The sequence below is a fragment of the Falco rusticolus genome, chromosome 3 (assembly GCF_015220075.1).
Source record: "Falco rusticolus isolate bFalRus1 chromosome 3, bFalRus1.pri, whole genome shotgun sequence".
In the NCBI taxonomy this organism is placed as follows: Eukaryota; Metazoa; Chordata; class Aves; order Falconiformes; family Falconidae; genus Falco; species Falco rusticolus.
Window position 1 is genome coordinate 90,467,412 of NC_051189.1, and position 25,988 is coordinate 90,493,399.

Consider the following 25,988-nt stretch of genomic DNA (forward strand, 5'->3'; position numbering starts at 1 on the left):
ATATATATGTAAAAAAAGAATGGATCAAAGACGTTTTCCTTCCTAAATAATCTGGGTGTCTCTTTTCTCTGTTTTAGTCAAATATGTGAGAGTAGTTTATAAATTAGTTGAGCTGGAGTTGCCAAACTTGGCTGTATACCTGAGCAGTCTGGATGGGAAGCCTTTGCAACTGATATTGTCCTCAAGCAGCTGATCATCAGAGCATTTCCTTCCCCTACCCAAACCAGCAAAATGACCACATCCAGCAGGCAGAGCTCTTCTACGTCTATGGTCAACAACTTGGCCAAAATATTTGATCCAAATGCTTTGCAAAACCAAGGGCCTGATAATGGAATGGAGCCCCCCCAAATTCTTCATGTTGCAAGCAGTGATGTCAGCACATCTGAAAGTTTTAACATCATGGACATGAAGTTTGCCTCCCTTGAACAGAAAATAGATAAGCTGTTGACTCTGCAAGACAATGTCCTTAAGAAGCTTAACAGCGTTTCCCAAGAAATCTGTTGCATTGAAAAAGACACTGAGATTGTAAAGGCAGAAACAACGGAACCTGGATCAAGGATGGAAAGAAACAAAAATCTGGGAAGTGATGAAATGAAGACACTTTGCCTTAAAATGGAAAAATCTCTTTCTGATATAAACAGAAATGCAGAGCAGCAGGTTAGAAGACTAGATGGACTGGAACAAAGTGTTTCTGGACTACAGAAGCTTGTAGGGCCTCTGGTTGAGAAGGTTAAAACATTAGTAATTCATAATTTAAGTGTAAAACACCATGTTCAAAAACATAAACTCTGCAAGGCAGGTGGCTATACTAAAGGAGCTGGACATGTTTTTAGGATGCAAATTTTCTCGGAGAGAACAGCTGATGCCCTGCTCAAGAAGAAGAGTGAAAAGGTGAGCCCAGGTTTGTGTTTCCTCTTTTCAGGAATCATTGCAAGCTACGGATATGTTCTGATAAATGCTTAGTTTTTTTGTTTCATTAACATTTAAGAAAGAACAACCAATATGCTCTAAAAATGAAAAGTATTAGAACAAGCTGAGCAAATTTCAGCAGAAAGGATATAGAAAATCTACTGAGTGATAAATACTTTCATTTTTTTCTAATTTTTTTTTACAGTTGTAAAATGTAAGTAGGGGTGACTGACATGGGTGACAAAGATTGACACAGACTTCGGGAGGCTTGGGTCCTGGCCATATATTTTACTATGATCTTCTCTGGGTTTGTAATTATCTGGGAGACTCAAGTTGCAGCAGTCATGTTATATGCCGTGGGTCTAGAGCTTAGTGAAACCGGTAAAAATCCTTCTTGGGTCAGGGCATGTGTATGTGTATGTCCTTTATTTCAAAGAACATCTTAAGTGTGCTGTTCCAATCTGGTATTTCTGCTGACATTGGTGGGGAGGGGGGGACTTCTAAACTGGGATCTGAGATAGAGTTACTGTAACTGGAGCTGTGGCTTGTGTAAACTTCCTTGGGGTGGGGGGGAAATGCCTGTGTCACCGTAATGGAGTTCCGTAGTGTTCTTTACGGGTCAGATTAAAAGACCACAAAGATCTCTTGAAAGGCTCCATTGACTATAACAGGCTTTTGTGAGGCAGTTTGACTATTCTTTGTTTGGTAAAGAAGCCAAGTAGTATTAGAAAATTAAGGAATTTCTTCTGACAAAGTATGTTGGTATTTAATTAACCAACAGTGAAACAAAGAGGTTGTCTTTCAGATTTTTTTCTGCTTTGCTTTACTTCCCCCTGCCCCCCCCCCAAAAAAAAAAAAAAAAGTCACATACAGGCTTTACTCTTTGATTCATTTAATGAATAATTCTTGAGTTTGTTTTTCTGAAGTTTTTGAGCTGGAAAAACATCATGTGAAGGTATTGCTGGAAATGGCATTCCTTTAAAAAAGAAGCACCCAATATTACTCACACTGGTCTGGTCAGCAAACCAGATTGCTTTTCAGCTTGGTTGCTCTCAGGCAGCCTCACTTCTCAGGTAGACAAGAGGCTCTTGACCCATCATAGGAAGCTATAAAAATAGCAGTCAGTGCTGAGTAGCAGCAGAGCAGCATCAGTAAAGCTCTGCCAGCTGAACTGGCTGATCTGCCACTATGTAACGATATAAAACGTGCAGCCTTGTTTCCAGAGCATCATTAACTGAAGGGAAAAGTTTCTGTTGTGCCAAAGACCGACAACAAAAGTGATTTTTGCAGGTTCTTCTTGAACACTGGACTAGTTTCGGTAAAAGAGTTTCAACAAAGAAGTTTTCTTGTTTTGTACCACTACTTTGATGAGAAAAGATTACTTATTTGTAGCATCTGAGTTTAGTGCTTCTTTTTCTTTGAAATGAAAACATTTGTTGTAAAAGCTCTGTTGTAATGAGACCCACAGATCATCTGTGTAATGCTGCGGTCACTGCAATGCATGGTAGTGCTCCACCTCTCTCCGTGAAGTTATGTATTCATCTAAACTATTTATAAATATAAGCTGAATCAGGCCTGGGATGTTAATGAAGTGGCAGCTCCTGGAGGCCCGAATAGGTGCAAGGCTCTCTGTGCTAGACATGCAGGGTAAGAGAAAGGAGGGGACCATGCAGACTTTGCCTGATGAGTTTGTGGGAGCTGGTGGGTGTAGTGGAAGAGGGAGGACAGAGGAGGAGGTTGTGCTCCTGGCAGGCCAGAGGGGAGCCAGGATGGCAGATGCAGGTGCCCAGTGGAAAGTTCAGAGCTACGAAGGGCCTGGAAGTGGAGGTAGGATGCTTGATCATGATGGAAGCAGAGGCTGGCTACTGACAAGGACCCAGAGAGGAGAGGGGCGAGCAGAATCTCTGGGTTTTTCTTCAACAGCAGCTCCATTTGTAATCCCCTCACTGATTCATTTTTGTTTAGGCAGATTCTCAGTGATGTTGAATACACTTGGTAGGAGCTTGTTTAGCATAAGAGCTTAGGAAAGGCAGCACGAGCATGTCTGGAATCATGCTGGTGATACTATTACATTGTTAATATTTTGTTTGTTTTATGAGATAGCATACATATGTTAGCTTGTCACTACCTTCCTCTCTGTGCGTTTGATTTATTAGTAAAGGACCATCATAAAATTATCGAGCTATCCTGTGAACAACAGCTGGCTTTAGTGAACACTTGGTCATCTTGGGTTTAAGTAAAAGCAGACTTGAATTCAGCCCTGCATTAAGAATAATGTTACATGGTATGATATCCTTCAGCAGAGACTGCTGAGCTTGGCTGTCAGCTTAGTAGGAGCCAGTATTTACCAGTGTTCCAGGCAAACAGACTCTCCTCTGTGAGGGGGTAGGAACAGCATCTCTGTGCAAGTTAGGGAAAAGACTGGTCCATGAGACACTGTGAAGTTGGTTGATTGTGCCTCTGCCTGTCATGTATTCAAACTGGATCTACAAATGAGGTTTTAAATTGTTGTTATAAAAGCAAAAAGAAAAGCAAAGGAATAGAGAAACAGGGGATCTCACCCCTGCAGAGTTTTACAACTGAAATGTCCCCCTGATAGCTGGTGGTGTAGCAATGAACAAACCTACCTGATTTTAATCATCAGGTGGGGACTAGAGAAAGTGATAAGGATTGCGTTAACAGATGCAAGGGTTGATTTCTGCATAAATGCAATCATTATCACTTTCTCTAGTCCCCACCTGACGACAATTTTGAACAATGCTGACCCTGCAGAAGTGCAGGCCACCAGGCAGTAAGACCAACATCTCTTTTATCCTAGGTGGACTCCATATGGCAACACTGAGCAACCCTTCAATCACTTTAGACATACACAGTCTTAGCCTGTTTCCTTACAGCTGTGAATAAGGTGATCCATTCACTACAGTTAGTTTGGAAGGACAGTACCCACTTCTGTGCATTGCTGGAGATGGTCAGATGTTTTGGATGATGTGCCTATTTTTCATCCACCCTACTCAGCTACGAGCAAATGCCACCTGTTAGTTCTAACAGCTGAGCTGTCTGACAAATACTTGTCTGTCCCCAGTCTGGTTCTGCAAAACAATCCAATAATTCTTAATTATGAGTAGGTGGTGCAATAGGTGGCCATGGATATATCTAGATAAGGCAATGGGTTGTGTTTACATACTGCTGAATCACCTACCTTCACATCCTTCCCTCTCTAGAGAGGTGCTGCTGTTTGCTTTATTAATTGTGGGATTGTTTTTTAATTTTTCTTAACGGGCTTATTTTACAGGATGAGATTAAGCAGAAAGCAGTGGCAGAACAACGGGGAGGGAGTAGAGGGGAATGGGAGAGAGGTAAAGAAGGGGGGTGATAAGGAGCTGGGGTGTGTAATCTCTCTTCTGGCTTCAGCAGCAGCTGGAACACTTTCCAGATCACAGGCTCCACAGGGACTTTCTCTGCTCTTGCAAAATATAGAGATCGCTCTCCTCTGAAGCAAATTTTCTGCTTTCCTGCCTTTTACTGCCATCCTGAAATACCTCCACTGCCTTGTACAGGAGTTAGTTTATTTCTGTTTTGGGTTGGAGTTATAATATTGTGTAGCCTGCAGACACTTCGTGCTTTGTTGGTGCTGCCAAATGTCTCCTAGCAGTTTTCCACCGAGTGCAGCGTGACCCTATCACCACATGGCTGAGACGAGTAGCATGTATTACTTGTCGTTCTAAGTTATTTTCTCACTACTACCACCCAGGGAAATCATAAGTTCTCCAGTAAGGGTTTTTAAAAGTCTTGAGGTTTTCCTCAAGTTCACCTTTTTAAGTAGTCTGTGATAATCCTGTTGTGAAATGATTCTGTAACTCCATTTTCAGTCCTATTTCTTCCACTTATGAAGAAAGGAGGTAAAATAATAATTCACTTATTTCCTCCAAATTAAACAGTTTAGCGATTCTATACTATTAACCTGCGAATACTCACCTGGAGAGTCAGAAAGTCTCTTTTGTTGCCATCATAAAGCAGTGTTGAGCTTTCTGCAGTTCTCTGCAGGTTGCTGTAGCTTCAGTCTCCTACCATTTCTACAGGCTTTGCCATAGGACTAAATGACTATTAGCAGTTTGAGGCTGTTTCCTACATTAAAACCACCCCAGGAGTGGGGAGCTGTGTTTTCTGTTTGAACCCTCTGTCCTTCCTGTGCAGGTATCACACTGCACTTGTAACTCACTCGCTGCTTTAGTAGGAGCCTGCTATGAAACGGCTGTTTACCACGTGTGTTTTAATGTCTATTCAGCCTCAGTCTATAACCATTCTGATTCCTTCATTTTGACTACAAATGCTAATGGGTCCCTTATGCATTATTTAAATTCTCTCCAGATTGGCTGTGTTCTGTGTATTTTTGATATTCCAGCCAAGTAGGCGGGAATTGTTTCATTTTCTTTTTTCATCTGTTTGCAAGAGTTTCTGCTGTCCTTGGTGGGTTTGAGGGTAGAGGCTTTCTGCGGAATCTCAGCAGATATGTTGTCCACTACTTGAGTAATGCAGCCAGTCAGCGCCTTCAGCTGCCGTTATGCTCTGCAATGCTCCTCTTCCTCTCAGAACTGATGCCTTTACCTAAATATGTTCTGGGTAGAAGTATTCCAGTTTTTGAGTGAGCTGTAATATATTAGAGTTATAATTCTCTGTCTATAAAATTGGTATGTTTTGTCCAAATGACATTTTCATCTTGTTTTGCCCTGTTCTCTCCCTTACTGAGAGCCATAGGAGGTTTTTCATGCCCTGTCAATTCAGAATGCTGTTTAATTTTGCTTTCATTTAGCCTCAGAATTTGCTGTCTGCTCTACAGTGTTCACTGGGTAGGATCCTGCGCCGGGCACTGTTGTTGTGGCTTTGCTCTCTCTAGAACTCTGAGGAATGTGTGGAATCAAAGCAGGCACAGCTGATTTCTAAATACCAGTACACCAGCTCGGATGGCTTATGGGCATGACATTAACACCTATGTGTTACAGTGACCATTTTAGGTATCCATTATAACTCCTTTGCAAATTAGGGAGACCTCCTGATGAAAATGAAGAGATAACTGGTAAGTGCAGGAGAGCAAGACAAGGCAGGTCATCAGAGAGCAGTCCTGTAAAAGCAGAAAGTTCATCAAAGAGGTGAGACAGTGGTAGGAGAGATTTGCTCGGGCAAGAGGTCTTCACCCACTGCAGTCATCTAAAATCCACCTTTTGTTATCAGATATCCTAGCCATTTAGTCCATTTTCAGGTGAGGAGTCCTCTCAACCCCAACAGAAGTCAGATACATCTGTCAGTAGTAAGGGTACCATGCTTGAATGCCTCCTCTGGTGGCAGAGTGCCAATTGCAACTAAATGCCGGGTCTCCACCACACTGACTTCTGATGACAAGGGTAGCCACTCTGGAATGCAATTAATTTGGTGCCATCCTGGCAGCACCCTGGGTTCTGTACACGTGTGCACCATTGAGGAGGAGCGGTGATGGGTGGCTGGGCAGCAGCCCCACCACATGCCATTCGCTGGATGCTGCTTGCGTGGTGAGGTGCTACAGGAGAAGGTCTCTATGAAGGGGAAATAAAGAGATCTCAGGTTTTTCCCCTCCACCCCTCCCCCCCACACCCCCCCTTTGTTGTTAAATTAAGTGCGTTATTAGGAAACCCGTGTTTCTGAATGCCATTTCAAAATGAGTCATCAAAACTGTAGGATGTGATTTCTGAAGCTCGTAACCCTTTGGAAATCTCCCAACAGTGCGATTTCCTGAAAGCAGCTTAGGAAGGGCGGTTCAAGAAGTCTGAAGGTGTTTGACATTCATATCATTGCATGCTTAGCTCAGAGTCAGGAAAGTGAGAAATACTCTCTTCACAATGAGGCTACTTAACTGGTATTGTAGCAAAAAATAGCCTGAGGAGTTTGACAGTTGGGTGGTTTATGCCCACAGTTATAAAGATCTGCCATTGATTCGGCTTTCAAGCTGGATTTTTTTCCTCCATCTGCCATTGATTCGGCTTTCAAACTGGATTTTTTTCCTCCTTTCTCACACTGGGACAATGGTGTAGCCCACTTTTGAGGCTGAGCCATTTAATGGTAATGAGGAAAATGTGGAGAATAACACCTAGAAAATTTTGGGATTATGGCACAGATGCATATGAGCACATGTGCACCTGTGAAGCGTATGGGACCGTCAGTCATCACACATGGGAGGGCACTGAGCGTTACAGAGAAGGGGTAGGTGTGAGGCTGTCCAGTATGTTGGTAGGACAAGCAGCCAGAGTCTCCAGTGGTTGTGCTTGCCTTATGTTGCCCACAACTTATACAGGTGAGAAACCCAAAAGTGATAGCGACAGGTTGATTTGATTTCCCAGATGCAGTGAAAGGTCGTGTGTCAAAGCCAGATAATGCTGAATGCTGTGGTCTTAGGAGATGGGTTGGTAGCCTCAGACTTGTTGGTCATTATTACAGGCCTCCATGTAGTCCAGAGACATTAAAATTATACCAATCAATTGGAGTTAAAAAATCTGCCTCCAAAGCACTTTCTTATGCCCGATGCTGACTCAGTGAAACAACAGTGACTAGAACTTAAGGAAAGTGTAAAGATGTTTAAAAGCAATCAGTTACTCAGTGCAGTACACAGTGTCTGCACTGTAGCCAGTGACACACTTGAGACCATGGGCTCTGTCAGGAGCCTGGTTGCATTAAAGCTTTTTCTACTCGTCAGTGTAAGGTTCCCTGTTTTGAGAAGAACAGCTTGGCAGGAGGAAGCATCCATTTAAAACAGGACAGCCACTGCTTCTCCAGTGCAGCAGGTGGGAAGTCAGACTGAAGTGGGGAATGGACAAGGCTTTGGCTTCACTGATCTTCAGCTTCTCACCTAGGATGGTGTTATTCCAAGGGATTTTTCAGTATTTAGCATGTGTCTTCATGCAGAGGTTGCTAGCTCGTTACCAGTGTATTTTCAAGGCAGCAGGTCACATAGAAATTCTCTTATATTTCCTCTTGGGGGAATCACCATTCTTATGGCTCAGAGGTTATTTTTGTGTGTAATTAAAAGGTGCTTGTCACTTGAGTTTGGTTTATATAATAATCTAGATAATAATATATCTAGATATATTATATAATATATCTAGATATTTATATAATAAATCTAGATAATGATTTATCTAGTTCAAGAAGCTCTGCAAAGATCACGGAAGAGTCAAAAACTTTGCCTGAAGGTGCCAGAAAATTGTGTAGTATAGCAAAAAATAATGGCATGGAAGCAGATCTACTGCCTGCCAGTAAAAGGAGAATTCCCATGTGTACGTTTTGTATCATTTGTACATTTGTAATTAGTAAGTTTATATCAAAAATATATTTGCTGAATATTTGACATTAGCAGGGGTTGGGGAGTGCGGGGAGGGGTGTGTATTGAAGAGGAACACGAAAGGGAAGGGTTCCAGCTTTGGGGGATAGCAGATTCCAGCTTTGGGGGGCATCACCACACATGCAGTTGCCCTAATACCTCTGTCATATGCGATGCATTCTCCTTTGTACCAATGCGGAGATAATGTGAGCATCCACAGTACCATGCTCAGGTGGCTCATTTCTGGCTGTTAGTGATATGAATTGATTGCAAAGAACAAGCAACTTAATCATGATGATAAATGGATGGTGATCAGGTCCTGCACGCAACCAGAATAACTTGCCATAATAAAGCTCTGCAAAGTATCTTAAGAACATGAGAAAGAGACACTGAGTAAGAAATGTGGTTTAGGCATATGCAAAGTTTTGTGTCTCAGTATCGGCTGATTGGAGAATAATGTCTTGACATCAGATAAAATGTGATGGGATGATAAAGGACCTCTGAATGGTTGGGGCTGCTTGGTGAGGCCATTCATTACAAAAACTTTGCAGTCGGAAAAAAAAAAAAAAAAGAGTTTTATTAGGTGAATAAAAAAATTTGAAAGTTAGCTAGGAAAACATTCCAAGGGTAGGACTGCTACAGTATAAAGAAGGAATTTAACTAAGTACAGCTCATTAAAAAGGAGTCAGATGTCTATAAAAAACATTAATTTCATGCTGCATTTAAAATTTCTGTTAAAATATATTATATTTATATATATAATTGCTTATTGCTTAATTTCTGCTGGTTCCTAATATCAATTTAAATAATTTCTGAAAGTGTTTTTTTTTCCATTGGTCTATACTGAAGTTTCAGCCTCTGGAGTATCTCACATTATTCTGTTATCATCACGTGGGCTTTTATTCTGTCTCTATCACTTAGGGTCTAGCAATACTTCGTATGAAAGAATATGTTTTAAGTCTGGAAAATGTATATTTGAAGACACAATCCCAACTTGTGTAGGGACAGACACCTTTTTTGCTTTGGTATATTTCACAGGGTCACAATGCAACATTTCATGTTTCAGCTTTTGTGGAATTAAAATGAAAACTTTCACTGAAAGCTTTTGGCTTGCATGAATAGGGAAAATTACTGTAGTGCCATTAACCTCACTATGCATATTCAAGTCATTAAAGAAAGGGGAAAAAATAAGGTGGACATGTAATTTCCACTAAGGAATATTGATTCCTACAATTTTAGAAATTACAGACTGGAAAAAGTCACGTCACCGAGGTTCAGGAAGAATAATACACAAATAAATAAGATCCCATTAGGGATTAAGTTAAAAAGATGCTTAAGAACGCATTGCTAACAGAGTGAAAGGAGTGTTGTGAAGAGAAGTTGGGTGGGATGGATGTCATTAACAAACCACCACACTTTTCAAATGAGATTTTCAGAAGATCGTGATGGCCCTGGGTGCTCAGACCTGGGCTCTCGGGGTGGCTGGCCCAGCTGCCTGGGGTCAGACGTCACGGGGGCACATGCCCCTGACAGACTACAAATGGGGGCTTTGTACTTCCCGTGTCTGGGCTGGGAGGGACATGCTGACTTCTGTCAGCTCCAGAGAACCTGGTGCAACCACACCCTTTACGGGGAAGCAATAATGAACAGAATTTCATGGTTTTATTGCCGGGTCAGGATTTGACAAGATAATGTCACATGTTCTACAAATAGTAAAAAATGGAGAAGAGTGGAATGCTCATGTGTAGACTACTCATGTGTCGTGTCTACAGATAGTCCAATATCTAGTCCTTATATTTATATTTCTTATTCTAGTGCACTATTGACTCTATATTTTTTGCAAATAGATACATTTATTGATTCTAAAGGGTACCAGTAAATGTTTCACTTGTATTTTTTTTTCTCATTTAAATTAGTATGATCTCTCATCTGCTGTTAAAATGTAAAAGATCAGAAATGATGCTTGAGTAAACACTGTAGTAATTTATGTAACACCCTGGCAGTTTCAGATGTTTGACATCGTCTGCTGTTCCTTCCAGCAGATGAATTTTCAAAAGCTGGCTTCTGTATTTCACACCTGCAAACTACAGCAATGTTTAATAGGAAGTGCTGTGTGCCTGCAATTAATTCTGAATGCAGAAGTGAAATCTGGCCCATGCATCAAAGAGCTTGGAGGCCATTTCTCTGGTTATTTGCTCAGCTGACTGTATTCGATCAGAGCTGATGTCCTCAGTGGTACGGTGAGGTTGGGATACAGGAATCAGAGTGCATTACTAATTGTGGTCGCATTGCAGAAGGAATAAGTCTGAGACTTTTCCCTGCTTCTTATAGTGCTTTTCACCATTAAAAAAAGCAGAATTGATTGGTTCCCTGTGATCCATCTGGAATCGTTACGTTTGTATTTCAGTTCTGTGTGAACAAGGGTCCAATTTATATTTCAAGGGTACTTACCTAGTTGTATTTAGGCCTTTTTCATTTTGCAGCTTGCAACTTCCTGGGACCAACTGCATCCAAAATAGTTGTCAGTCTCAGTTCTTATGCTCATATTACTGTTTCTTTGTCCCTTGCAGATCATGATTTTCTGAACAAGTCCTGCTGAAATCCTTTCATGCAGTTTCATCAACTTTTTTTCAACTCCTCTTGCTTCTCATGGAGTTTCCTTTCCCTTGAACTCTACGTTTATAACAGATACATATTGCTTTAATTTCATGCCTATTTTCTATATAGCCTGATGAAATTAAAACAAACAAAAAATTATAAAAGATGCGGAGGGTATACCAGAACAAATGTTTAGTAATAGGACTGATTTATGCCCTGAGTACAATATGAATAAGCCATGGGACTGCTTGCATGATTAAGACACTGAAATTAAGTGCCTGGCCCTGTATATGTATTACACTGCTTCAGCTGGTAGCTCAAAGACCGAAAGTAGTCCCTCTGGAAAATGGTTGGAGGTATATGCATTTTTTCACACCCTGTGGACCTGTTACTAATAATAATAGCACCAGTTTCATAGCACTGTGAGAGGAAGAAGGCAGGTGGAAAAGGAGCACCAAGCAACAGGAGATACCGTGGTTTACTGTGGTCACCATCCTACTGCAAGTCTAGGAGCAGCCAATGAAAAAACACACTGAGCAAACTGCATAGGAATATAAGTAAATAGCTATAAAAGTAATAGCAGAGTGTTTATGAGGAGCTGGCTTGGTATGAAGTGCCTCTAGATGTCACTGTAATATTGTAAAATGTATGTAAGAGAGAGCTACAAAGCTGACATTATGGGTTTTATACTCTGATTCCTGGTAACTGTTTTGGTCAGCCTGTAATAAATTACTGGATCATTAAAGATGCCGTTACCAGATGTTGATTAACAGCAAAAAACTTTTTGAAATCTATCAGTAAGACTGTTACTGAACATTTTACTAGAATATTAAATATTCCTAGCTTTGGTTTAACTAACCTAGTTTTTAACAGCAAAAGCTAGTGTGCAGGGCAGCAGCTCATTTCTGGATGTTTTTTTTCTTTTAGTCCCTGAGGCTCAGTCCTGATCTTTTCTGGGCTGTGTTTATGCCAACACTGATGTTAATACAGCTGAGATAGTTTCTCCTGCTTTACACTGGTACCAATCTGATCATCTTAGTAGAGATTAAAATAAGGGCCATAATTTATAGGAAAAGCATGAATTAGAACACAGAGTACTTGGATGTGACCAAAAAAGTCGATCTGCAATTTCATGAGGAACAATACAACATGAACACTGTATACACTGACTAATACATCAATTGCCCTCTCCACAGGCCATCAAAGAAAAGTCACATTTGAATGAGACGGGAACAAAAGAGAAGAAGCCACCAGATTCAACAGGTTAGAATATTTTTTTTTCTAATCAGTTTCTAGCTCCTAAGCCTACAACCGTACAAAAATAGCCATCACTCTCTTGAGCAGCTCCAGTGAAGTTGCTTGGGTTACATGTATGCTCATCAGCAGGAGTGAGAATTCTTCAAGCAACATCAACCTACTTTTCATGCGCCTGTGCAGGTGGTGGCAAACTGCTCAAAAAAGTGCCTTGCATGAGGAGATTATTAACCCTGACTTGGCTGACAATACATTTGCGTGAGAAAAATGTTTTCCAGTGCTCTGTACGAAGGGAAGAGTTTCTGCCCCATGGCATCCCTGTTTTAAAGGAGTAGTCTGCTCTTGCTTAGGAGACATCTACACCGACCTTGAAAGTAGGAGAGGAAAGCAAATGCTTAGTTCAAAGTATAACAGAAGTTATGCTAAGTGCACAACCCTACTTTAATATTGTTACTGACTATCAGAGAATTACTGACAGATGCATTGGTAATTTGTCCGCTTACAGAGGGAGCCATCCAGAAGAGCCAGTCCTGCTCTCAGGAAGAAGTTGATAAGCTGAACAAGGAAAATGCCAAGAATGAAAGTTCTGTTCTGCTTGAAATGGATCTACCCAAATTTCATACTGAAAGGCCAGTGGAGAAAGAAGAAAGTTTGGCTTTCAAAAGCTGTTACAAGTACAGGAGAAGCTCTGTTCAGAAATCCTTCACTACAGTAAAGCAGCAAGATGATGCTGGTGATAACGCTTGTCAGAGGGTAACTGGGCAGGAGATAGAGAGTGAGTCCCTAACAGACGGGGAGAGGAAGGAGGAACATTGGGTGTCTGGAAATGAAAGACAAGAGGAGCAGGAGAATGAAAGGGAAGGAAATGCTGGTAGGAGTGAAAAAGTTGAGGAACCACCAGCTCCTTCCCAAAATGAAGATGAGGCAGGACAAAGCCATGATCAAGAGGCACCAGACGGAAGGTAAGGTCGGAAGCTCAGGCTGCACATTCTTAAGACACATGTGTAGTTCAAGTTCCAAGTCAAAGTGGCTGGTTAATATAAATACTGGTGAAAATTCAGCCCAATACAAAAGTGTAAAATGAGTTTGTCTCTCTCATCTGAGCTCTAAGCTGAAATTATACCCTTAAAAAAGACAGGCAGACAATCTACCAGATATGGTCCTAGCAGTGTAGGTTATTTGCTTGGAAATAGCTTAGGAACATGGGAATTATATTAGGCTATTCATCTTTGAGGAGAATTCTTGCATTGTTATGCTTATATACTGCAGCTTCACATAACCTATGAGCAAAGTAAGGTTGGATTAGGCCATATACCAACTGGGAATTAAGTTACTGCAAAATGTAGTAACGTAAGTGATAATATATAACTGTGAAACTTTGCTGAGGCAATTAAACAGATATTTTTTTTTTACTGTAATTCTTTCTTTGCTGCACTGATATATGGCCCTTCAGGGATAAACCAGTCTAAGCTCTCAGGAACCTATATGAACAGACTGAAATCCCACTGCTTTCCCTGTGCTTTAAAGGTGAGATTGATGGTCAAATGTTAAATCAGAAGAACTCAGGTGAGGATTTCAGTAACGGAGAAACATTTTGCTGTCATGATTAACTCAGAGGTCATTTTTATTTCTCAAGATGAATGTTAGAACAGTTTATTTTACACCATGAAGCAAAATAACCTAATGCTATTTGAATGCAATAATTGTGTAGGCATTTTTCACCTATGTTTCTAAATTTGCTCTGCTTTAAGTGTACCCTGCTCTAATGCCATATTTTGTCCTTGCAGGTGTAAAGGCTGCGAAAAAGGTACAGGACATTATAGCTCAATTACTGAGCAGACCTGCCAATTTGAGCATAGTGGTAGCAGTAAGCCTCGAGTGAATGATGAAGGCCTAATGAAAGATGACAACAAAAAGAAAGGGTAGATGCAGAAAGTGTTGATGACATACGTAAAACTAAAAAAAGCTCCTACAGGAAGTATTCCTAAAGGCAAAGCATTCGATTCCACTGGTATTACAGTGACAATCAGAGACATCTGTAGAAGAAAATGATTTCATGATTGTAATTAGTAGGGGAAAAAGGTGTGCATGGTAGCTCTGACGGGAAGCAGTTGTTCATGGGCCACATCCTAAGCTGCTGGGAAACAACACGGTTCTGTTTGCTTCCATCTTAGAGGCTTCTGCCCTGGCAGAAATTAGACACAACTAATTTGCTTCTGCCACAGCTACTCCGCTAATACTGTCCCCTTTCCCTCTTCTTTTAACAACAGAGCTAAAACTCCCAAGTACAGAGTAGTGGGAGAAATTATACCATGTGTGGCAAAATTGGTTGATCTATGGAAGTGCTGAGAACACGTGTTAACACAGAATTTGCAGTGCTTTGGATGTAGCCTGCAAAACCAGCTTGCTCATATTCACACCATTGTGATGTGAATTGAGAACGACTGCAGCCTATAAAATAAATGCCCGTTTTTGTGTGGAAGCCTGACTGATGATGTTGAGCAGCCTGATAAATGGTACTCATGCACTGAACTCTGGAGCAGTGTTCATGAGTGCTCATTTCTAATATTAGAGCTCCAGCTTGAGAATTTCAGTGCCTATCCCTGTATATGAAGTGATGCCACATGGAGAGGATGGCCTGAAGGATTTCAAGATGTATGTGTGTGCATGTGCATGCATAGGATTCAGAATAAATTTATTTGCTTTGGGGATGGGGGAGGAGTGAGAAAGTGAAACAGTTATTAAATGTTTGTGCTAGTCTTTTGTAGCAGGAAACAGGAGATAGCCTACCAAAACGTTAAACTCTGTAACCTGCCCTGAGCTCTGGCAGATTGTTGGGGATGACATTAAGGATAGACTGTCTTTCTTGGAGCTTCTTTGATCTGTTATGGGATGTTGTTCTAGAATAGGGAGAAATCCCCTCTGGTGTGCATGAAAAGAAAAAAGAGGGTCTGTCACTGGGAAAATCTTGAAGGCTAAACCTTGGGCATAGTTTTAAAGTGGCACTCTGGTCTCTTCAAAAGAACTCTTCCTTGGCCAAAGTTTGGTAGCATTTGGGAGCTGAGCTTTCAGAATGACATTTTCTTCTGTCACTTACATGCTGGGGAGCCTTGGACTTTAAGTTGTTAAGAGTCAAATTCTGCCTTTAGGATAGAGGTTTTCTTGGCATTTTGTGGGTCTTGGTAACAAGCAAAGGCCCATACTTAAGGGCGTGCAATTCAGACACTGCAGAATCCCAAGTAGGTGGCAAACTTCCAGAAGCCCCAGCTTTTCACAATTCCTTGACCATGAACTAACTTCCTGACCATGTAAGTTATTAACACTGTCAAAAAAAATATCTAGGTGCACAGCTGGTGTCCTGGAAAAATGGACATTCACTGTGAATAAGGACAATCTACTGCTACATTAATGACCAAAGTATTGCTGCCAGCTACATGCTGTCATGTTGTTTTTTTTTTGTTGTTTATGTTTTTAATCATTTTCACTTGAGTAATGAATGGTTTTAAAATTGTTCAACAAGCATCACACGAAAGGGAGCCGGCATTCCAAACCAGAGAGCTCATGTTGAAATGCTGGGGCTCTAGCCCTCCTAACCAGTTGAAGAAGTATTTCTCACCTTGGTCAGCCAAAGGTCACTCTCAGGAATATCAATCAAATGAAAAACAATGTGGGTATGAAATTGAAGTCTCAACACCCTGCAGAAAAATCCAAAGAGAAATTAGGCACGCAGGGCTGGTCTCCAGCAGGGATTTTGACATCATGATGGCAGAATGGTCCAGCATGTGGAGGTCCAGACTGTAATACCAGAGACCTGCATTTGTGCTGAAGCTCCATAGCCGCTGCAGTGGGATGCTGGAAACCCATCTCTTCTCTGTGCCCCTCTTTACCTTTTATCTGCTATCCTTTTTTTAAGGACGGAAATTTTCTAGAGCAGCACATGACAGTTACCATATATCCTACCACACTAGGTCCTAAGCCGTACTGGAAGTCACAGGTGCTACTGGCCAGGGTGGAACTCCCTCATGTGCACAAGCTCTAAATGTGATCTTTAAAAGCGATGGCCACACTGTAGGGAATGACACATTGTGTCAATCGGTAGAGAAGGGGATTCTTCACTACGAACTGCAAAAGGTGGGAAATAACCTCTTTTAGCTGGGCCTAGAGGAAAGCTCAGCCTCTCTTCCTACCCCACAGGAGAGTTACAGTACATACTCATCTATTAATAGTCCAGGGGTGGGGTGGGGTGGGAGGTGGAGAAAAAGCTGAATTCCTTTGAAACAAATTGCTGAGGCCCTTTGTGGGCATGAAGTTATATTGGTTTAGTCTAGTGGTATTCACTTTGCCTCTTGCTACTGTTGGGTGGAAATGCTAACTTAATAAAGAAACCCTTGTCTTAGTAGTGGAGCTCCCCAACAACACCCTGTTTTCTGAGCCAGAGCTCCTGGAATAAAACTCTTCTTAAATAACAGAGAAAGACCTGTCTATAGAACTTAACAGTAGGTGTATTCAGTTCTTAAATGAGCTTATCTGGGGAAAAGAGGGACTAAAATATAAGATAGACAAGCGCTGCATGTGACCACTCATATGCTATCTGTCTGTTTTGTCTTTTATAGATGGTAGTCCTACTCCACCAGCACCGTTTGATCACCGGATTGTCTCAGCCAAAAGGGTGGGGATCAGCAGTTATTATAATGTCAGCGAGAATGAAATCCTGGGAGGGTAAGTCAGGTGAAACCAGTCAACATGGAAAGCAAGGCACAAATTTACAGCCAAGCACCCTGGGAGGTGAATGGAAGCAACGTACCTCACTAGAGCTGAAGTCATGAAAGTCTTAAGCTCTAACAGTGCTTTAGAGAGGGCTGAAAACAGGAGGCTGATTTTACTGTGTGAGTGAACTTTGACTTAAGCTTTGGCACCAGCAGACTTGGCTTGTAGTTGGTATTGTTCTAGGTCAGCCAGCTGCCCTCAGGTTTTATGACGTGGCTCCTAGGATGCTGTAATACTTTACCTCACATCGCAGCCAGCAGATGTAGCAACATGTTGTAGCCTTCTTTCTCTCAGTGGGTCCGACCTCTGAAAACACATGCATGTGTTTAGATAGATCATGAGGTTACTTGATCTCTCATGCTGACACTGTTTAGGAGAGAGTGATATTGTCATTTTTGATGGCAGCATGGTCTTGGGTATGGGTTTGTTTCATCATGAAAACACAACCCTCTCTTGGAGAAGAATGATGAGATGGAGAGGGGAAGATTGTGCATGTGAGTGAGTTGTTATCCTTACGGTTTGTCGACTTCCCTGGGATTAGTCATTGCATGTTGCGAGGTGAGTGTAGTGAATCATTCAAGTGGGATAATATCAAGTAGAGCAGCGTGTGATTTTGGTGTACCTAAATGAGGAGCAGCAAGTCTATTCTACACAACAAAACGGCAGCAATAGAGCAACTGAAATGGAACCCAGCAGGGAGAAGATAATGTCTGTTGTTTATAATTCAGGGCTTACACTAGTACCATTGGTTGATAACATTTTTTCTCCTTTTTTCTCCTAGAGGGCGATTTGGTCAAGTGCACAAATGTGAAGAGAAGGCAACAGGTCTCAAACTAGCAGCCAAAATTATAAAAGCAAAAGGTCCTAAACAGAAGGTTGGTAGAGCATGATATTAGTCTTTTGTTCCCCAGTGGATTCCACCGTGTTCTTCAGCTACACAACAGACCTTGGCCAAGTGGCTCACAAGCCACCATGCTCATAGGACTTGCTGGATTACCATTGGCTCTAGTTCTATTTCCCTTCTCCTCTAGAACTTCTAGTAACTCATCAAGGTCCTCTTTTGGGGTTTCCTCTGTTAGTTTTTTTAAATCTTAATTTTTCCAATTTTCTTTTCTGCTCTTCATGTTTATTTGGCTTTCCTTTTTTGCTTTCTGCTGTTAATTCTGTTGGTGTTTGCTTTAGTGGTAAAAGCTTTTGTCAGGTCTGTGACACAGCATATTCCCAAGCACACTGTAGCCTTTGTTGAAATGACTTGATGTCACATTCTGATAACAGGCATGATCTGGGCTTCTGACATTAACACAAATACAGATGAGAGGAATTAGTCTGGCCTGTTTTGCAAATCTCATGGCCATCTGGGACTTGCTTCCACAGGAAAGACATGCATAGCACCCTTTGTGTGACAGCGGTGTCATTAATGGCATTCAAGGGTGGAATTTGTCTCAGCTAACTGGGGTTACTAAAATACAGCTGCAGCCAGGCTGATCACCAAGAATCCCCTTGTATTCAATGGAGAAAGACTGGCATCACCAGAGAATGATTCAGCCCATCCTAAACTGCGCATCTGAAATAGCTGGGCTGAATGGAAGTACCAGTCTCTCTCCCCTGGCTGCAAAGGGAGGTTTTGAGGACTGTCCTGGACTTTTCTTACACAGCTTAATTTGGTACAACTACAGCTGGTCGAACCAAGTCCTGTTCTGCTTCACTCTTTTCTTTACATCCCTGTGAACCCACCACTTGTCCTTGTGAGCTCTCGCCTTCCTTTTTGCCCCAGATAGCTTATTACTGAAGCTGTCCCCCACCCGAGCTCCGAGTTCAGTCTAGTAGCTCCTATAGCCTTGAAATCCACCACTGCAGCAGCAAAGGAAAACCCTGTGTTTGGTTGACACAAGTGAAAACATGAAGATAATGTAGATGTCTGGTTCAAACTATGTCCTGTTTCATGTAGCTTTCTTAGAGAAAAATCTTCTGAAACAATACTCATGACTTTTTACAGGATGAAGTAAAGAATGAAATCAATGTCATGAACCAGCTGAATCACGTCAATCTCATCCAGCTATATGATGCCTTTGAATCTAAAAATGACATTGTACTAGTCATGGAATAGTGAGTGTTTTTTTTTCTTTCCCTTTCTGTCTTTACCACTTTTGCTAGAATTGTCCATTTCCTTCTTACTTTCCCCTGAAATTATAAATAGAGCTTCTTACCGGTGGAAAGAACATGTAAAGATGTTCTCAGGAACAACAAAAGAAATGGAATTTAAGGGAAAAGTTTTCCCATCCAGCCATTTATGCATTTTTTCCAGTGATGTACCACTTTCCTGGTGCTGTAAAGCCACAGCTTCATTTGAGGCTAGAGCTGTATTATATATCAGCTCTCTAATTTCAAATTCTGATTTGTATCAGCTAAGAAACAGACCTCTCAGAATATCCTCTGTTCTGTGAGGCAAATGAGAAGACATCTTACACTGAAGAGGAGCCAGCTATAGGTGTTGTGCCTAATCATTATACTGGGTGCCTGAATGTATAAACCTGTTTTTTATGCTGTGTTATCAGGTTAATTAGGCACCTGCCTTAAAGTCAAGTTAAGCAGATGTTGTCTTAAGGAAACCAAAAAGGGTATAACTTGAACATTGAGAGGCATGGCAGAAGGTTCAAAGTTACATGAGTCTGGCTATTTTGGACATTCTCAAATACTCCTCTAAATTTGGTCTACATGATTAGCATATCACAAAAGGGAAATGTCTGTGTAGCTATGAATGGGTGAGCTGGAGGCATTCTGAAATGTGAGAAGTTAAATCATTTTTGTTGACTTTAGATAGTTTCAAATTGAAATTTTGGGTCCTGTCCCTCTTAAACTCTGAGGGAGTAGACTGCAGATTTAAATACAGATTCTCCATCATGTTGTCTTGGTTTTCCATGTGAATTCATTAATTTCATTGGTACAAAATGATGACTTAAGACAGCATAAGGTTCAAATTTCAAGACTTTCATATTTATCAGTGGATGAGAGACTGGACTGTCAGACCTGGTAGAAATTCAGGCCAGTATGCATCAGAACCCAGTTCTTGGGAAGTTCGGATCAGACTACAAGCTCATATTGTAGACCCACCTTACTGAACTTGACTGTGAATGATTAAAATAGTCAATAGCATAAATTCTGTATTACTCTAACTGCATGGGATTGGATTTGGACTTAGTCACCACTTTATTGTCTTTCTTTCATCAGTGTGGAAGGAGGAGAGTTATTTGACCGAATTATTGATGAAAACTGCAATTTGACAGAGATGGATACTATCTTGTTCATAAAACAGATCTGCGAGGGAATTCAGTACATGCACCAAATGTACATTCTTCATTTGGATCTCAAGGTAGAGAACTGAGATGTATGTTTTGTGCAATGACAGCTGTGGAAATTCTTATTCTTAATGGTAGGCCATACAGTTTAAGAGATTCCCATGTCAGAAACAACAAAGGGCATTATTCTGCTTTCCTCAGATCAATGTGTATTTAATTTAACCACAATGAGATCAGTTAAATTACTACAGGAGTAAGTAAATTAGATGAGAATTGTGGGCATATGTCATCAAGCCCCACAGCACTTGAATTTTCCACAGACTGATTTTACAGAAAGCCAGCAGCTGGCTACAAGTACCTTCCTATTTTCAATTTTGATATTTGGATCTCAAGATACTGTGCAAATATTATTTAACTCAATGGCACAAGATCTCCATTTTACACATCAGCTGTGGAGTAGCAATTATCCCCATTTTTTACCATGCAGAAACCAAGGCATGAGTGAGTAGAACTAAATTCAAGGGTCATTCAGTATCAGTGGAAACCCTGCACATCTTTTTGAGGCATATGCTACACTGTCGTAGTCGTGACAAGGCTTCAATAGATAGCCAGCTTAAGGGAAAATACATTAAAATGTACTTTCTAAAATTAAAGGAATAAAAATGATCAGTGGCTAATGTAACAGATACAATATGTCTGTGTCAGGTTAGGCAATTAGTGTGACTGAAAGCTCAGAGAAGGGTAGCAGATTTTGTACCATGTGCTTGTTAGTTATCTGAACTGTTCAACTATATACACAATCCCTTCACTTCTTTTTAAAAACAAATCCACCAATTTCACATACCTACTCTGGCTGACTGCTAATGGTTAACTGTCACCCCTTAGAAAACATTTGTTGTAAAGGTATTTTTATTAGACTGTACATGTGAGTTGGCTCTTTCTCTCTTAACCCAAATTTTATCAAATAAGAGACTTATTTCTTACCACTGTTTAGTGCCCAAATAAAATAGGATGATGTCTTTAGATTTATGACTGGCTATAAAGCTTCCTAGTGATCCCTGAGCTTTGCAACAAGGCAAAAAGAAACAAAAAGTACGCAAGATGGTTTTCTCTTTGGTGAGATTTTTATTATGGCTGCTTTTTTTGGCTTGTAATAACTGAGTTAATATAATACATCTTTAATGTTGTTAGCGTATACGTTATTGCAGTGGTTAAGCAAATGAGCAGATGCTTGTTAGGACCTGCTTCAGTCACTAATCAATGACCAGACTCACTTTTCTCTTTATAAAACATCCAGTTACCTAGAAACCTGTCAAGCAGAAGTTCACACGGTTCTTTGGAACACATTAATTATGTTCTTGGAGATGGCACAGTTTTAATAAGTCAAACTGCTGACAAAAAGATACATATACAATCCAAGAAATTCTTCCCAAATAGCTCTTTTCATGTGCTTGCCAGCTATGCCTTCTCCCTCCTGTTTTGCTTGTTCATAGATTGCTGTCAGTAACAAATGAGTTTCAGGAAGAAAGCTTGAAACTGAAAGAAAATCATGTTGACCATAATAATCCAGGACCTCAGAAACTATGGACATATGGTGTTTAAAGTCCTACATGTAAAATGAATTAGTAATGGTGACAAAGGTTAGCTAATGTTTTAAGTGTTGAGGGCTGTTTTGTTTCAAAGAGGACTCAATGAGCAACAAGACGGAGTAGCTATAAAACTGCTGGCAGTGAATATGAGACTGTATTTTAGGTATTTACATTTCAAAGACAATTGGCCAAATTCTGTTCTCAGTCCCTTCTGTATGAATATGAGTAATTCTAGGAGGTTAATGGATTCCTGCCAGGGAAGTGAAGAACAGCATTTGGCCCTATGAAAATCCAGAAGGATTTAACCTGTGAATCCTACCTTTTGCTAAAATATCTGAGAAAAGCATGAAGTTGATGTGATTAGCTTAATATATCACTGTTCAATCAGTTACTGCCAGAACATTAATGAACTCAGAAACTTAAAGCTGTAGGATAAACTTCAAAGCCCAACAAAGTAGGTTTGGTTTTTTTGTTTTGGTTTTTTTTTTTGTTGTTGTTGTTTTGTTTTTCTTTTAATAAAAAAATCTGGGTCAGCTTATTAAGGTCTGTAAAATCACAGTGCCAGCATCCTGAAACCCCATTTTAGAAGCCTGCATTCTCTGTCCCCCTCTCCTTAATGAGTTCTTTATCTAAACTGCTGCCTTACGTCAAATTGAAAAGTCAAGGAGAAGAAAAAGCAGTTGCAAGGCACAAAACACATGACCCCAGCTGCTGTGCGATAGCAGGGGGTGTACCCGTGCAGAGAAATCTGAACAAGGAGTAAAGCAAAAGGTGCTTATGAGATGTTTGCTGTGTTTTTAACGTTTTTCTCCCTACAGTTTGGTAAAAGCCCAGTTTTCATACTTGTTTCTCACTGAAGTGTTTTTTTTATTTCTCTTGGCAGCCTGAGAATATCCTGTGTGTGAACCGAGCAGCAAATCAAATAAAAATTATTGATTTTGGATTGGCGAGAAGGTACATGCATGTGTTCTTGCTAATAGTAAATGAATGGGGAAACAGTGAAAAAAAGAGTATTATGTCTCTTCAGTGTCCTATTTGATACCTAATGGTCTCCTACTGTTCTTAGGACAGATTTAATGTGACTCTTTTAACCAGGGTTCTCTTTTTATAAGGAATGTTGGGAGCTGAGTAAAAAAGATTTGTTCTGAAACGTTTTTTCAGGTAGAAGGTTTAGAGAGGGCTGATTCTAACTAAGCATGCACATAAGTATCTTGCAACAGATAAAATGGACAAAATGGGTGGTACTTCTTGTCTGGTCTTGGCTCCAACATTACAAGAATCTTCAAAAGAGAGTGTAAGAGACCATCAAGGGCTGTTACCATATATCCCATGCTCTATCACCTCCTAGTTTAATTAGGTACCATAACTTCAGTGAAGGATTTACTGGTTAAAAATCCCATGCCTATGATATGGAGAAATCCCAAAAGGATAATAACAGCTGCTCTGAGAAGCCCTTGAAATCTGAATTTCTTCCTTTGTATAGCAGTTGGGTTTTGCCCTTAGCTATGACATAAAGCTTGCAAACATTTTTCATTCGATATATGGGTATATTTATTTTTACTTTGTACCTCTGTCTGTCCTTGTTTTCCTACTGAATTCCCTGTATGCTTCTAAAATCCCTCTAAGTGCTAGACAACTTATCATGCAACTTTAATTAGGGTTGTAATTGATGTCCTCTGTTAATGTTTTTATTTCCTAGATATAAACCCAGGGAAAAACTTCGAGTTAACTTTGGGACTCCAGAATTTCTTGCTCCTGAAGTTGTGAATTATGAGTTTGTCTCCTTTCCTACAGACATGTGGAGCGTAGGAGTCATCGCTTATATGCTGTAAGTAATTTCAGTATCTGCTTTGTAAGCTGTTTCTAGGTTGAACTCTGTCAGTCATCCAGATTTGTTGTTATAGTGGAAGATTGACAAAATCTGTACCCAAAATATGAAATGTAGGGTTCTTTCCAAATTCCACATTCAGTAATCTCTCCTCTTTTCCAATCACCATGATTTTTTTCTTCCTTGTTTCATTGCACACCTCTCATGAGTGAGCATCACACTTCCAGAGGAATATAGACTGCTTGGTAAGTTCCCAGTTGGTATGTGCAAGAGTTGTCAGAGGTCTAGAAAATATAACCTACCATGAAAGACAGTAATGCTTGGTCTGTTAGGGAAGAAGGGTGATTATTTAAACCTGCAAGTAGAAGAGAGAATGGGAATGGTCTGGAGACTTTCCTAGACAGTAACATATTGCAAGATAAGCCAAGAGTGACTAAATGATCATAGGTGGCACATTGGAGATCATGTACAGGAAAGGGAAAAGACAGGACGATTGAACATACTTCTTTTTATTTTAGCCTCAGTGGATTGTCTCCTTTTTTGGGTGATGATGACAATGAGACTCTCAACAATATCCTGTCCTGTAGCTGGGATTTTGAAGATGAGGAATTTCGAGGTGTTTCTGACCAGGCCAAAGATTTCATCTCAAAGCTTCTCATCAAGGAAAAATGGTATATAATCCCTGTATCTTTGAAACGTGTGTTCCATGCTATCATGTCATAGTTGTGTCACTTGTGCTGCTCCATTGCAGAACTATCATGAATTATCTAAGTTTTTTATGTCCACGTAGAATATTATAATGCCACTTCATAGATGCTGTTCATTGTGTCCATAAAATGCTCTGGAGTTATCTGAATACATTTTTGCTGTGAAGCAAAACTTACTTCATGGATTAGCTGCCATCTGGCGCAGTGTCCTGAAATGACAGCATTGCATGATGGCAGAACACATGACCTGTAGGAGATAATTCTTGAATTGTAAGATTCTGGGAAAAACACTTAATAGCATTCTGGTTTTCCTTTAGCTGGAGAATAAGTGCAACTGCTGCCTTAAAACACCCATGGTTATCAGACCACAAGCTCCACTGCAGACTCCAGGTCCCTAAATTTAAATATTCTTGTGCATTGTAGATCTGCTGTTGTCTTCTTCTGTTGCCACATCACTATTTGCTTTGACCTTTTTCTTAACTGTTTTTGAGTCTTCCTTGCTGCTGCATCTCTTGCCACTGTGAGCCACATGTGTCTTACTGCTTTTTTTTAGCTGTTGTAATTTGCATGCTCATACTTGCTAATCAGTTCTTGCACGTCTGGGAAGAAATGTAACATCATGCAATTGCTGTGTGTTGCTGAGTGAATCCATTTTCTTAGCAAAATGAGACTATTTGCAAAATGAGCACTGAATTACCATATGAAAAGACTTTTTCAGCTGAGAATGATTCTGGTTCTTGCTTTGAAAACCCTTTCAGGCTCTCTTGAAGTTCCCTATGAGTGCTGCTAGATTTCATCCTACCTCTTCCCAAGGGATACCTTTCCCAAAAGAGCTTGGAACCTCACCCAGTACATATCTTCGTACTTAAGCACATTCCTGCCTTTCAAGGGAGCCAGTTTAGTGGGCAACACAAAAGAAGCAGTTTTTTATTCACACAAACAATTCAGCTGGGCTGAGTTGGAGAATCAACAAGATTTTAAAGCATTTTGATTATTCCTCTGTTAAGTAGTCAGTGAGTTGGGGAGATTCACACTGTTGATGAGCTTGCTGCTGGCTGATTCTAAGTCCATTCTGTGGTTCAGTGGTTTGGGAGGGGATAATTTTATGGTTTCAGGATTTTTACAGCATTTGAGGCTCAATATTCACTTCCCCCTTTGCAAGCAAAGCACATCTATGTTAAATAAAATGACAACTGTATTGCCTAGGATGTACGTGTCAAGGTGCCTCTTGAACTAGAACCATCATTAAGAATTAAGAGACCGTATTATTCATTATCAAAATAATCTTGTTAAAATAAGAGCAAAGATTGTGATGATAATAAAGAGCAGTAGCTTTGCTGATGAGATGGTGTGGGTTCTGGGCAGGATGGACCAAGCAGTGTCCTGACAACTCCATCTTGCAAGATGTTCCTGTTATACAGAGTGAGGATAAAAAGAAGTAGGACAAAATGAGAAATAGTATCAATCAAATAAATTATTGTCATTTGCATTGAAATTCAGTTTTCATTATAATCTCCCAGAACAGCAATGCCTGTAAGATTTTATCTTTAGAAGAATTTATTATTAGAAGATTTACAAGTGTCAGTACACGGTAAAAACAAGAGAGTTTGTCACTGTTAAGTACCTCCTCAGAGGGTTTCGTAGGATACACTTTGACTCCTTATTTGGGCTCCAGTGAAGCTCCGATTCCTGCAA

The 25,988-nt window shown here is 40.5% G+C and overlaps 1 protein-coding gene across 1 annotated transcript; it reads left to right on the forward strand.

Annotated features, from left to right (window-relative positions):
• Positions 1-267: 267 nt before the first annotated feature.
• Positions 268-24,716, forward strand: MYLK4 (myosin light chain kinase family member 4). The gene is made up of 12 exons (XM_037380023.1): positions 268-525; positions 12,049-12,115; positions 12,612-13,068; positions 13,894-13,913; positions 16,720-16,825; positions 17,655-17,748; positions 18,870-18,979; positions 20,102-20,243; positions 22,642-22,712; positions 23,458-23,586; positions 24,105-24,257; positions 24,611-24,716. Exons 1-12 carry the CDS (start codon positions 268-270, stop codon positions 24,714-24,716), a joined length of 1,713 nt encoding a protein of 570 aa, XP_037235920.1.
• The last annotated feature ends 1,272 nt before the right edge of the window (positions 24,717-25,988 follow it).